This window comes from Scatophagus argus, chromosome 1 (assembly GCF_020382885.2).
Source record: "Scatophagus argus isolate fScaArg1 chromosome 1, fScaArg1.pri, whole genome shotgun sequence".
In the NCBI taxonomy this organism is placed as follows: domain Eukaryota; kingdom Metazoa; phylum Chordata; class Actinopteri; family Scatophagidae; genus Scatophagus; species Scatophagus argus.
The window spans coordinates 4,490,690-4,503,846 of NC_058493.1; the positions used below are offsets into that span (position 1 = coordinate 4,490,690).

Here is a 13,157-nt window from a genome sequence, read left to right on the forward strand (position 1 = left end):
GGAATCCATCCATTTCAGACTAGGGCAGTAGTGTTTTTTTTTTTGTTGTTGTTGTTTTGTTTTTTCCCAGGTTGTAGTGACCCATATATATCAGAGTGTGCTGGATATCATAAACAAGAGGACCATTAGAAACCTAATGAATAATAGATGATAGCAGAGACAGTGTAACAGAAGGGGATGTTCTGCGATTCCTTTAAAGTGGTATTCCTTGAAAATTGATTACTCAAATTTATTTGTACTACGTGTGTTTGTGTTTAAACATCAGTGCCAGTCTGGAAGCTTTTGCAATATTAGTCCTTACATGTTTGCTGGAACCACAGCCTAGTTTAAGCTATAATATGACACCATGCATTTCTGTCGTCTCCATGTAAAACGCTGCTACTGCTAAAAAGAACCAATTACTGTGCTCAAACAACTCTGACATCTCACAGCATGACAATACATCTGTGTACCTCACAGTGTATACCTACATCCTCTGCTCTATTAAGGAGCAGTGGAGATGCTGTGTCATAGGTGCTGATGTTGCTATGCAACCAATCTGGATGGTTTTGTTCACAGGGATGAACATTTCTGCAGGTCTGTAATCATCTCAAAATGGTTGTATTTGACAAAATATAACATCTTGTCATATCCCATTAGCAGGAACCATAGAAACTGCCTTGATATATGGTTTGCATGGTGTGTATTTCCCATTATACAGCTCTCAGAAGAATACCACCCACATTTACCAAAGTACAGATGAATGGTCCGTGTAGCTGGAAGTGCTAATTTCCAATCACAGGAGAAGCAGTGCTATATATCTTTATCAACGCCATGTAAGAGTGATACCCTTGTTACTGGGCACGCCTTCAGTTAAACTTCATTTAGACATTTTATAGCTCAGACAGATTCACACAGACGCACAATAACTCTATCAGTTCATTTCACGTTAAACTGATTAACTGTAGCCCTTCACAATTTCCTAGAGCCTGAGGTGAGGGTCACAAAAGAGCCCATTTTGTCTGACCAACAAATCCTCAACCAGAAGCTGGAACTGGAGTAGTTATGGCATTTTGGCTTGAAAATACAGGGAATAATTGAACATCCTTTCATGTTGACTGTTGACTGTAGAGTCTAGAGTTTAGTCCTTTTTATAAACTTGCTCTTGTCACTGGAATATTGTCATTTCACCATGCACCATAATTTGCAGTATCTATATTATTTCTTTCTATTTTAACTTTTGGAAATATTCTTTGATCCATGCATCATGCAATATTAATTTGATATCGAGGATCATACTTGTTTATCCCTTTCTCCTACTCCCACATGTCTCACTGTAGGAACGGAAAGTCAATAATCCTTCCTCATGGCACAATAAGCATAAAGCAAGGGTGGTCATGACCTCTACCATTTGGTGTCATACAGATGGCAATAAAATGATTAGAGGAGAATGGTCATCTTTTCAAGATGAGAGCTATACAGGACAAGCTTGCCTATCTCTATTTCATCTCTAATGGACATTACAGATACTATTGCTACGGTGTTAACAGTACTGCATCCCCACTGATGATGCAGAAATGCACAAACAACAACATTCAGACAAAGAGAGAGGGAAATCACGGAATGACAGGCAGACTCGGAGGCATGCAGAGCTGCATGGGCGTCTGACAGGCAGACATATTGACAGAGACTGTATCATGAACCATTTGATGGACGCTTTCATCCAACGCAGCACTTAAATGAAAGCGGTGCATTTAAACACGGGTGGATATTGAACTGCTAAACCCTGGCAGTAGCAGCAGCAGCGGCTCTTAGTGCCACGCTGGAGCCATCAAAGCTCCAGAAGCAGTGACTGACAGAAAGAGCGATCACACAGACAGACAGACAGGCGGGTAGAGAAAACAGACAGACAGACAGACGGAAGGGCAAAGAGGCAGTGAGACTGGGTGTCTGACGGCTGCACGGCTTCTCACGCCTTCATGTTTTCCTGCCAGATCAGCCTGACAGAAAATCAATGACGCTGCACTGTTATGGAGACGCACAGTAACCGCTGAAAAAGGCGAGGACGATCGAGTGAGGTTCAACATGCAGCATTCATGTCTGTGTCTTTTCTCATCGCTGTAGCTCGGGGGAAAACCCAAGACGGCGGTGATCGTGATGATGATGCATCTCGAGCAATTATCCATCCGGGTCCACATATGTGTAACGGAATGTGTCACCGCGGTAAGCCTAATTAATATATGGCTCCATCATCGCACACAGATCTAAGTCACCCGAGGCCTCTCTAATATGCCATTTTGCTTCGTGAACCCTTCGAGATGAAGGAAGTTCCAGATCTTATGGGCTGTTCAGCGGCAAAGGTATGTGCGTATCATCACAAGGCACAGAGATAAACCCGCGTGAGGACAGTGGACTGTTCAGCGAGTCCTGCTTTTGCAGGAGAAAGAGAGCAGAGCATCGCGTCAAGCATGTCCGATGCATTGACGTTTACATGCGCAGCCAATTGTCACGAAAGAGGGGGCGGGTTTCGCACCAACAACCCACCGGGCCGCTGCATCACTGTCAGTGAACGGGCCTGCACTCCATCTTAATGTGAAATAAAACCACGGTCAACGCCAGCTTATTAACAGGCGTGTGTGTGTGTGTGTGTGTGCAGACATTTTAAACATGTATTTGAAAACACCAGCTCCAGTGTGATTAGGCTGAGTGTTTATTCTCAGGGAGAAAGCACATGCGTTTCACAGAATCACGAATCCACTGAAACGGAAAATCAAGCTTTTATTTACCTTCATGTCGTTGACAATCGCCTGGAATAGACCCCCGAGGGCCCCGCATTCCTTCTCCACGGTCTCCATGTTTGCCAAATCCACCATTCACCGAAATTTACAAAAGCGCGCACCAACTGCGCGCTACCAACACCCGGCAGGAAAAAATATATAAAAATGTATTTCCACAAAATCACGCCCAGACTCTCCGGTTTCTCCTTTAAACCGGGAGAGCGATAACAACGGAGGGATGCAGCAAGAACGGGAGGAGGAGGGGGGGAAGATGCCGAAAGAAACGGCTGCTGCGGTGTCTTCCTAGCGAAAGGAAGATGTGCTGAGAGAGGAAAGATGGTCTCTCTCTCTTTTCTCTCTCTCTCTCTCACTCTCTCCGGCTCTGGGTCAGTAAGGCGACGAGACGTTTAAATGGTACCGGGATGACCGCTCATCTTGGCGCAGCCGGCGCTACGCGGAGTCGCTGGGGACGCATGCAAAAGGCAGCGGAGAACCGGAGCGATGGATCGCCGCGTACATGTGTGACGCGGTTTGTGTCTGAGTTCTTGCATGCATGTGCGCGTAGGTAAGGGCAGGCTGTGATTGGCGCAGAGGCAGTGAGCTCAGCGGTGCCTGGAGAGCAAGCCAGTAATACGATCCATGCAATTGCAAGGGAGTCCAAAAAGGAGGCTGGACATTTCTGGACGGCCTGTCACATGGCCGTACGCACGGACAGACACACACATACACACACGCCCTTAGACCAGCAAAAACGTAAAGGTAAATGTCAAATACACTTAGCTACCAGAGGAGTGTGTGCATTTATGTAGTAATGTGTCCTGATGACCCCAATTAATTAACTTTTTTAAAAAATACATCTCAGTGATTTGAGGTGGTATTATAGGACCTTTATCTAAAAATGTCTGACATTGATTCTCGTAAATTACATTCATTTGGCTTATCTGTATTGAAAATGAGTTCAAGATTCATATGATAGACTGACTTGTCTTCAGAATGGTCCAGGATCCTATGCCAAAGGTTGGACTATAGGATGGACTCCATCAGGGAAAAGGAAACAAGGTCAGCCTAAAACCCCTACGTGGGGTGAGGCACAGCACGCAGCACAAGATAGGTCTCAGTGGAGGTAAACTATCAAAGCTTTGTATGTCCCACCAGGGAGCAAGACGACCAAGCAAGTAAGACTTTCAGCTCCTGACCGGGCTGTCAAATGAGTGGTTGTCATTGGTTTATCCAACCCCAGCCTTTGAATCAAAACATCACAAAGGTCAACCATAGAAAGGTACATTTATATATATTTTTTTCATTGTCTTTACCGTTCCTTAGTACATTAATTCATTAAGTTTTTCATTATTTCTTATTTATTTTTGGCACAGATATTCATTTTAGTTGCAGAAATTATCTATAAGAATCTATAGAGGACATAGCATATACTGCTCAGAGCCACAGCAATGCGGTTGCATGCAGTTCTTTACATTTTCAGATTTCATGTCAAGTAAAACTAAATATTTTGTACTCTGGGTTGGGTATTTTGACAGCATAAGTTTGTCAGTTTATCTTTTCAATCAGCCATCATTAAAACCTCAACATCACTTGACTTTTGTCAGAGCTTACTCATTATCCTTCAAAACTAAAGCGGCAGGACGGCAGCCCACGAGTCTTGCTCTCCCTCTTGCAACTTGTAAGCTCTTGTGAGGCTAGCTGTCTGCTTTGTGTCGCTTGTTTTCACTTTATCTTGTATCAGAAAGCTAACTAATTCCAAATTTCTTCTGATACAAACAGGGGATCCTGGTAGAAGCTGTTTTGAGATTGGAAATGTTGTAGAATCTGCAACCTGACCAAACTAAACTGACACTCTGAGGTGTGGATACATATAAACACTATGTTAAAATACACTCAGATTTTTGTGTAAATATATTAAAATGACTGTGATCATAACAAGTTTCATCATAACTGATAATATAACCGGGCTTGTGGACAGTTATGTAAAACCATCCTGAGGCAGTTCTTGCATGAGGAGAAATTCTTTCAGTGGGGGGTTGTTGTCTAATGTGGATCTGTTTCAGTGTCTATCCATGACATAAACAAAGCTTTAAACCTTATACATGTAGTTTCCTCAATATTTGGTTTTGCTGAGACATTAGTATAAAACTAAGAGAGGGAAGAAAAGTAAATAGACATTTGTGTATCTATATAAGCCTGGAGTAAAAAGCACAGGTTTTATGTCTGTATGCAGAATGTGCTGTACAGAGTTTTTAAGTAACATGACACTGTGAGCAACCAGAATGATGGTTAAAATGTCAAAGGCCACGGTGTCCTGAATATTCCTGTGACCACAGAGGGATCGTGCCAAGGAGAAATGCTCGGAAATTAGACAGCAATAGAGTGGTCGGTGGGATCTTTTTCATGTATCACTTTCAGGCAGTAAGATGTTTCCATCACGTGATGATTTTAGAATGTGGTGTCTTTTTTGTTGTGTTTTTATTAATACTTGTGCCAAGCTAAAAGAACCCAGAAGTCATGAACTATACTAGCTTAAAAATCCAGTCGTGTTTATGACATATGACAAGGTTTTCATTCATTTGTTCAACAGCAACAAAAAGCTACAGGAAATTTATTACCTTTTGTGTAAAGAGTACCCTCAGAGTGACCTGTGATCGGGAAAAAATGTCAAGGAGTTCTTGTTTCTACAGTGAATTGATGACAGCAGGCACACACACACACACACACACGCTCAGCTCTGAGCTCATGCCAGAATTTCTGCATCCTTAGACAGACCTGTGTCTCTCTTATATCTCTACATATGGATAAAGGCAAGGGCACGCCCATGTGAATATCACCTGTGTGTGTGTTTGCATATGAATATGTGTGCACTTTAAATGTGTACATGTTTGTGTGAGTATTCACGTGTCAGCGATGTCCCTCTGTGGTGACCTTGACAGGAGGAAGGATGTCATAGATGTCACATGGCCAGTGCTTTTCTTGTCTTAACCCAGCCCGTCCTGTGTGTTTATGTGTGTACTTAAATCCGCACATTGTCTCGTCCTTCCCCTGTGCAGCTGCTTCACACACACACTGTCTGACCACCTTAACACCCAGCAGATTTAATGGTTCGCTTGGCAGAAAACTGGAGAGTGTGTGTTCACCCACAACAAAATCCTCTTTTGGATCGCTTCATCTCTCGAGAGGCCCTTCCTGAAAATGATCAGATCAGTGCAGAAAGTAAACATACTTCAAAGAGTCGTGAAAACAGTGTGGGTGTATTAACAGCTGTGTATGGCGCAGTGACAGATTTCAGCCAGGTTAAATCAATTTGACAAGCTTTTACTGCATTCCTAACAGTGGATCTGGTTTCTGTTTAGAGACACAGAGCTACTGGAGGGCCAGTCAGTCACAGTCCAGTTTGTTTCCCTTCATACCAATGAAAACCATTACGTTTTCTCACCTGCTGTCATGCTGAACCTACAAATATACAATTTTTGCCCAAAAAACAAACTACCACCATTTATCCGTTTTTTGTTTTTGTCGCTCTTGTAGTGTCCAAACATTCACAAGAGAAATGTACGTTCAGACATCTGTCAGCAGTTTACTCTAGTAGGGATATCATTTTGCCCACAAAGTATGTATTTGAAAGTTTTTCTAATGCAGATTTTGAACTTCAGAGAGACCAGATAAGAGAGTTGGGTGAGGGGGTCATAGCTGTTCAAAGATTAGCAGGAGATAATTTGTTGGAACTCACTTTTACGTGACTATTATGTGAAACAAAAAACTCATTGTTTTGAGTCTCCTGCTTGTCCTGGAGGTTCACAACCGGAGGTCAAGCTGGAGGCTGCCTCGTGAAACTGCATCGTACCCCCTGATCTCTAAACTGCAGTCATTCCTGCGGACAAAAGTCCTGGAAACTTTGCAGCCAGATTGTCCTTTAGATGTCATGGGACCATCTGACTGCAGTGTGGTGAAGGATCAGCTGACAGCGCTGTCGCCTGGATGCCCAGCTTTTGCAAAAATCGTTTGAGAAAGTGGCACCATGCACCCATTATCTGCCAATCACATCAGCGCGGAAACTGGTACCTATGCAATAATATTTATGGTGTTTGCAATGCTTGTGCAAAGCAGGAGATTAGTCAGTGGGTTTCAAAATGGCATTTGAACATGCCCTAAAAAGAGGTAGAACGCACGATGATTCAGACATTGCTGTGATTCACAGATGACAAAGCTGATTCTAAACGGAGTCGGTGTAGGAAGCAGTGATGTTTAAAGAGAATGGTTCTGTTTCAAGAGATGGACACCTAATAAAAGAGGCTGAGTCACATCCAGCAGAGAGAAAGCTTCAGCCTACTGCCTTCTGTCATTGTGATCCACTGCAGCTGCCTCACACAAAACCACATCAGATTCAGTGGTTTTTAGATAATTGTATCATCTTTACATTGTCTTTACATCATGGATAAAATGTAATTAATATTCATCATTCTGGGAGGTTTTGAACTTTTTCTACACTGCATCACCTGTACTTCTGCATTCACCTCCATATTAATATCATAATGATGAAAAACGCATTTTGCTCTTTTATTTTATCATTTAGAAAACAAAATTGATTCAAACAAACCATGAGAGCACTGGAAACTCTGTAACTTATGTAGTTTGGTTTGGTGTTTCTCACATTATTTCTAGAATTCATGTCATAACATGAATGTTGAAGTGAAAGCAGCTCTGCGTTGGGCCAGTCTCTGCTGACGTATACACACACACACACACACACACACACACACACACACAAAGCAAAGCAGGATCTGCACAGACCAGTGCCCCTGGGTGGGGGTCAGGGGTCAGATGTCAGCTGACCGTAAAATCTGATGACTGGGCACTTGTTTTGAGAGGAAGCAGCAGAACTTGAGCAACTGATGGTGTACACTGAACGTAGATTTGAGCAGTTTTCATCACAGTGAACTTGAATCGTTGTCGTCTGGTGAGCTCCTTATTGCTGCTGGAGAGTTAACAATGAATTTCTGTTTCGTTTTCCTCAATTAAGGAACTAAAACTGGGAGTGACTCTTTCTACAGCATAGTTTGTCAGCAATATACAGGTAGAGCAAGCTTGACAATGAGAAGATATTTTACCTCAATTAATCCCTCATAGTTGTGCGTCTAATAATTTTGTTTGTCACCTTGACTGGTTACTGAATATCTGTGAATTTGGTTTCATAAATGGAATAAAAAAGCAATAAATAAAGTGAATAATCTGACTTATAGATGCAGGAGCGGGTTAAAACTGGAACACAGTGCAGTCACAAAATACTAACCTCTTGTTGATTTGGAGCTTACCTCCAGTGCCTGTTCCTTTGTGTTATCTCGTGTTTCCTTTTCCCCCTGTGTTTCCCAGTGCACTTCTGTCTCTCTCTGAAGGTGTAGTCTCCTTCCTTCACCGCACACCTGCCCTGCACTGGCCTTGTTAGTTCTGTTCTAATCCAAGTGTTTTCTTCAGCCATTCAGCTCCTCTTCTTTCCTCACCCACGTGTCTCCATCCATCTCTCCACCTGCACCTCATTGCCTCATTTGTTTAGTTTGTATTTCAGTCCAGTTTGAGTTCATGTATAGCAAGTATGCCCCTCTTGCAGGAGACCTGGGTTTGCATCCTGTCACAGAGCCTTCTCGTTACCATAGCCACAATCTTTCACTAAGTGTTTTAGTTGCCTAATTTTAACTATTTAGCATTTGCCATAACCACAGTCTCTCCCTAACCTTAACCATACCGTAAATTGATGCACAGATAATGAAATCTGAACTTGAAAAACACTGGCAATTTGAAAAAAGCTGAGGCTGAATGCACTTCAGGGTTTTTTTTTTCCCATATCAGTGTTCTTGCCTCACAGTAGGGTTACAAGGAGATCTGGGTGGTGTTAGCAGCCAGAGTTGTAGCACAAAATTCTGGACCAAAAAACAGATGAGAACAGACACTGCTCAGCTGTCATCTTCTGTAGTTCTTGAACACAGTCTTATTATGCATCTATTTGTATGAGGGAACATAATATAGATTGCATCAGAATACAGCCATACACACACACACACAGCTTTTCTGACTTGTAACCTTGTCATCTTTGACTTCTTGGCTGGCTTCTTGTGTACCACATATGCTTTTTTTTATTGTTGTTGTTTTTTTCCTTGACAAAATATAGTTTGGAAGCCAGACAGACTCATTGGGGATTCCTTCTGGTGAAAGATCAAACCACAAACCATAGTGACTTCAAGATTCGCAATTACAAGAGTGAAAGTTGTGTCTAGTGAACAGCTATCTGACAATTATGAAAGTCGTGTCATGTGGCCAAAGCATTACTAGCTACAAGGAGTGCAGCAAACCAAGTGCTGATTTTGTGGTACCGGTAGAACAAACAAGTTTTCCACATTACAAAACAATATATTGTGACTGCCTACCAGAACAACACATGAGTCTTTTCTGAACTGACACCTTATCAGTTGGGCAGCATTCTTTTCTGGTTTGGTTAGATTTAGTGTTAGAAATACTGAGGTAAATTACTGCTTACAAACTCAATATGAGAAACTGAAAATAAACAAAAAGTAGAAAGGCACTCAGGAGACCACATAAAGCTTCAAAGGCCAATAATCTACTCATTTATGATATGTACATCTGCAATTGCAACCACTGTATGTCTGGATATATTTCCAAAAGTATTAGTATTATATCAAAATATGGTTGTGCATAGCTGAAGTGTCTGCATCACCGCTCAGTCACTATCTTAATCATCGGTTTGTGACAATCTAGGATGGGAATGTGTCATTTCTCCTTACTGCTTTGCTTTCTTTCTTGAGTTTCTTTGAGTAGTGGTTTTGTAACCCCCTTTCAACAGTGTGCAGAGTTTGAAGTCAGACTATAGGCTAAAATGTTGTCTGTCCGGACTCATATGTAGTGACTGACAGAGAGCTTCATCACATGATGCTATGATAGTCACCTGAAACTAAAAACCAGTGCAGCACAAGGTGGACTACAATGTGGATGTTGCTGCAAAAAAGCTGCAAATTATAAGATGTAGTTGCTTCACATACATCTTCAACCCAGCACAGAAGAGCTACACAACCTGCACAATTTCAAAGCGGACATGGACAAGATTAGTGTCACCAAATGTGAAATATGGCCCCAATCTCAGTCCAGCCGAGACAAAATGAAGAGGTGTAGGGAGGGTAGAGGGAAAGCAGCAAAAAAAGATTGGAAAGCTTAAGAAAAGGAGTGTGGCAGGATGCCATAGTGGAAAGGAGATAAAGGAGGGAGAAGAGTACAGAAGAGACCCCAATTTTTATTACCCTACTGCACCCCTCCTGCTCCTCCTCCTCCTCCTCCTCCTCATGGCAGAGCAGAATGTAGGTCTGCGCTTGCCTACAGCCATCAGCAACAATCAGTTCTGCCCCAGTTACTGACGCATCTCACAGACTAAACACACACACGTACGTCACAACACGCAGAATTGCGCACACAGACGCACATAGAAACAGACACACTTACAATATGCTTGCAGAAACACACACAAGCAGAGCAGACTGACAAGAACACACACGGGCTGGAATACATGATCTGCAACACAGCTGCATATATGTATGCAAACATTTGAAAATGATCGCTTTCACACTAAAAGACAGAGAGAGAGACAAGTTGAATATTCCTAATTAAAATATTGTCGATATTTCTCTGATGCAAACACACACATATACAGATATAAACACACACACAACAGCCTGGCCAAGCTCAGCAGCACATCATTGTCTCAGCTGGAGTGAGCCCTGCTTAAGTTTGGAAACACATGAAGTTAAAAGCTGAAATGTGAAGGATGTGGATTTAAGTTTTATGCTAAGTAAAAAAAAAAGTACATTTTAAAGAAATCTGAATTAGATAAGAATATTTTAGATTGCAGGCAGTATGTATGCCCTTCAACTCATTATCTTTAGGGACAATTATTCAAAAAAATATACTTGTTCAGAACCATACACATATTGAAAACTATCATAAAAATAATTGCTGATATTTCAGAAAAGCATTCTAATCTTTGTGTCAGTGCAATTAATCCACAGCATCTTCAAGTGTCATTTTATTATGAGCAAGTCAGCATGAAAGAGTTGACCTGCATGATTCAAACCACAAACAGATCCACAACACCTCAAACTCAGTGGAGTAAGGCCAGTGAAATATAGTCAAAGACGTTTTTCAAGCCACAGACCTGCTAAATGTTCCACTATGTTAACAGGTCATCTCTAATGTGGTTTGCTGACAGTTTTTTCTTGATCTAGCTAACATTTTGGCAAGTATCCATAACCTAGAAAAAGGGAGATCTTAAATGAGCTGCTGAAGGCCACAGACACATTTGTTTCGTTATTTGAATGTTTACAGTTCTTTGATAATAATGTCTCAGTTCCTCTTACTGGCTCAACAATGTGTTCATGTTCCAGCTCGGTCAGGTGGGAACAGATGCAGTCTTGGGCCAAGGCAGTGGTTAGGCCATTCAGCTTCTTTTCAAAAAAGTTTAACAGTTATCAGTTCAACTATTCAGAAAGAAGCTTCTGCACTCATTTGAGCCCTGCAACATTTTGAGGTGTATATGTCTCTACAGAAAGAGTCTCTTCAGGGATCTCCAAAGTCCATAATCTACTCACACGTTTTAGATTTCCGGAACTAATAACACGATCTTTGCTTCTGCAGGCATATTATCTTGACTTCTGTCATATTACAGGAGCAGCCAATACCATTACAAATGTGTTCACATGTACATCTTTGTGATGAGTGCTTGCTATGTTGGTCCCTGAACTTTCCATAGTATTGAGGGTGGGTGGGGGGCAGCAGACCAGAGCAGGCACAATTAATATTTTTTCCTACTGATTCTTTAAGTAGTGGTCTTTAAGTGCATTATTAGATATTGTACAGTTATGCTGCTGGGTCCTTGTCTTTACTGGGAAGTGATGCCCCTGTCCTGTTCGTGTGCTCGCTTCGTGTGTGTTTGCTTCACTTGTGCTGTTTTTAAGATGCTCAAGGTTCCTAATTGCAATGTTAATTGCAAACTCTGGACTATGAGCTCAAATGGTCAATAGACTGAAGTGACTAGAAAGGCTGTAGCTTCTTCACAATCAATGTTGTAAATGATTGCCTGTTGAGAAGCTCTTTGAAACAGCTACAGAAGGTGACAATGTTCCTTGACTGTTGAATGACATAAGCACTGAGAAAAAGTATTGAGGAGCAGAAATGATCAACCTTACATTATTGTAGTTACACTACACAAGAAATGTCTCAAAGATTTTAACTTAAATGACTTTGGCCACAATGTATGAGGACTTATTTCCATTGAGGCTGCAGGCAGCTAAACACAGCGTTTTGGTTCAGTTATTGTGTCAAACTAGTTCTCCTCATAAGAGTACCCAATGGGCACAAGGACTAGCAATCCAGAGCATTCATGACATTAAAGGTAACATGGACTACTCAGGGCTGTTTCTCTTGGGACTGTAGTGCTTAATTCACAAACAAAGGAAATGAACTCAGGACTACTTTCAGTTCAGTTCTTGGACAAGGAAGAATATTTCACAATATTTCCTCCTGGCAGCACGAGAGCAGGCACTCAGTACAAGATCAATAGGGGTTGGGGTCTACCACACCAGACAGGACCCCAGGTGCAGGCTGTGCAAAGAGGCCCCTGAGACAGTTTAGCACATAACAGCAGGGTGTAAGATGCATGCAGGAACAGCGTACATGGCACGTCATAACCAAGTGGCTGGCATAGTGTACAGGAACATCTGCACTGGTATGGGCTGGAAGTCCCAAAGTCAGAGTGGAAGACATGTCCCAAGGTGGTTGAGAATGAAAACGTTGAGATCCTGTCGGACTTACAGATCCAGACACTGGGGGCTGTGACCCCTAAAATGGAAGAGTGGCTCCCGCAGATTACAGATACAACACCGGTGGTCTCTGTCCAGAAGCTAAGATACTGTGCACAACCCTCAAACAAACCCTCTGTTACACTGTGAATGTATTTTTATTGTGCCACTTGATACAGATTTCCTTCAGCTACAGGTAGGGCAGAAAAAGCATGATAGACTACCATCAAAAAAAATCACCTATTGTCCTCCTCCTGAAACCCAACAAAAATCAAGCTTACTTAACTGTGTAGCATTTGTACTCTGAATTAAAAGAAAAAAACTGATCATGTTTGATTGCAAACAGCTGTAGTTAAATGTCCTGGGTGTTGGAATTTCTCAAAATAAATAATTGTGAAGTGACTCATCATGATGCCCATCTGGGCCGCTTTCTAAAGAGATGGTCTGTGTTTTTGATACATTCCGCAATCATGGGTTCATAGACATTACTTCCAATTTGTACATATTCTGCAAAACATATATTTATATATAAGATTCAGTA

General features: G+C 41.9%; 1 protein-coding gene across 5 annotated transcripts in view; it reads right to left on the bottom strand.

The window, feature by feature from the left end:
* Nucleotides 1–3,389, bottom strand: part of mtss1lb (MTSS I-BAR domain containing 2b) — a 62,664-nt gene extending 59,275 nt beyond the window's left edge. For 2 of the 5 annotated variants that reach the window (XM_046397436.1, XM_046397264.1), the window contains exon 1: nt 2,766–3,389. In XM_046397436.1, the coding sequence (XP_046253392.1) occupies nt 2,766–2,852 (87 nt within the window). In that variant the 5' untranslated portion in view covers nt 2,853–3,389. The remainder of the gene's footprint in view (nt 1–2,765) is intronic. The other 3 variants (XM_046397351.1, XM_046397523.1, XM_046397609.1) reach the window with 3 other exon arrangements.
* Between the last annotated feature and the right edge of the window lie 9,768 nt (nt 3,390–13,157).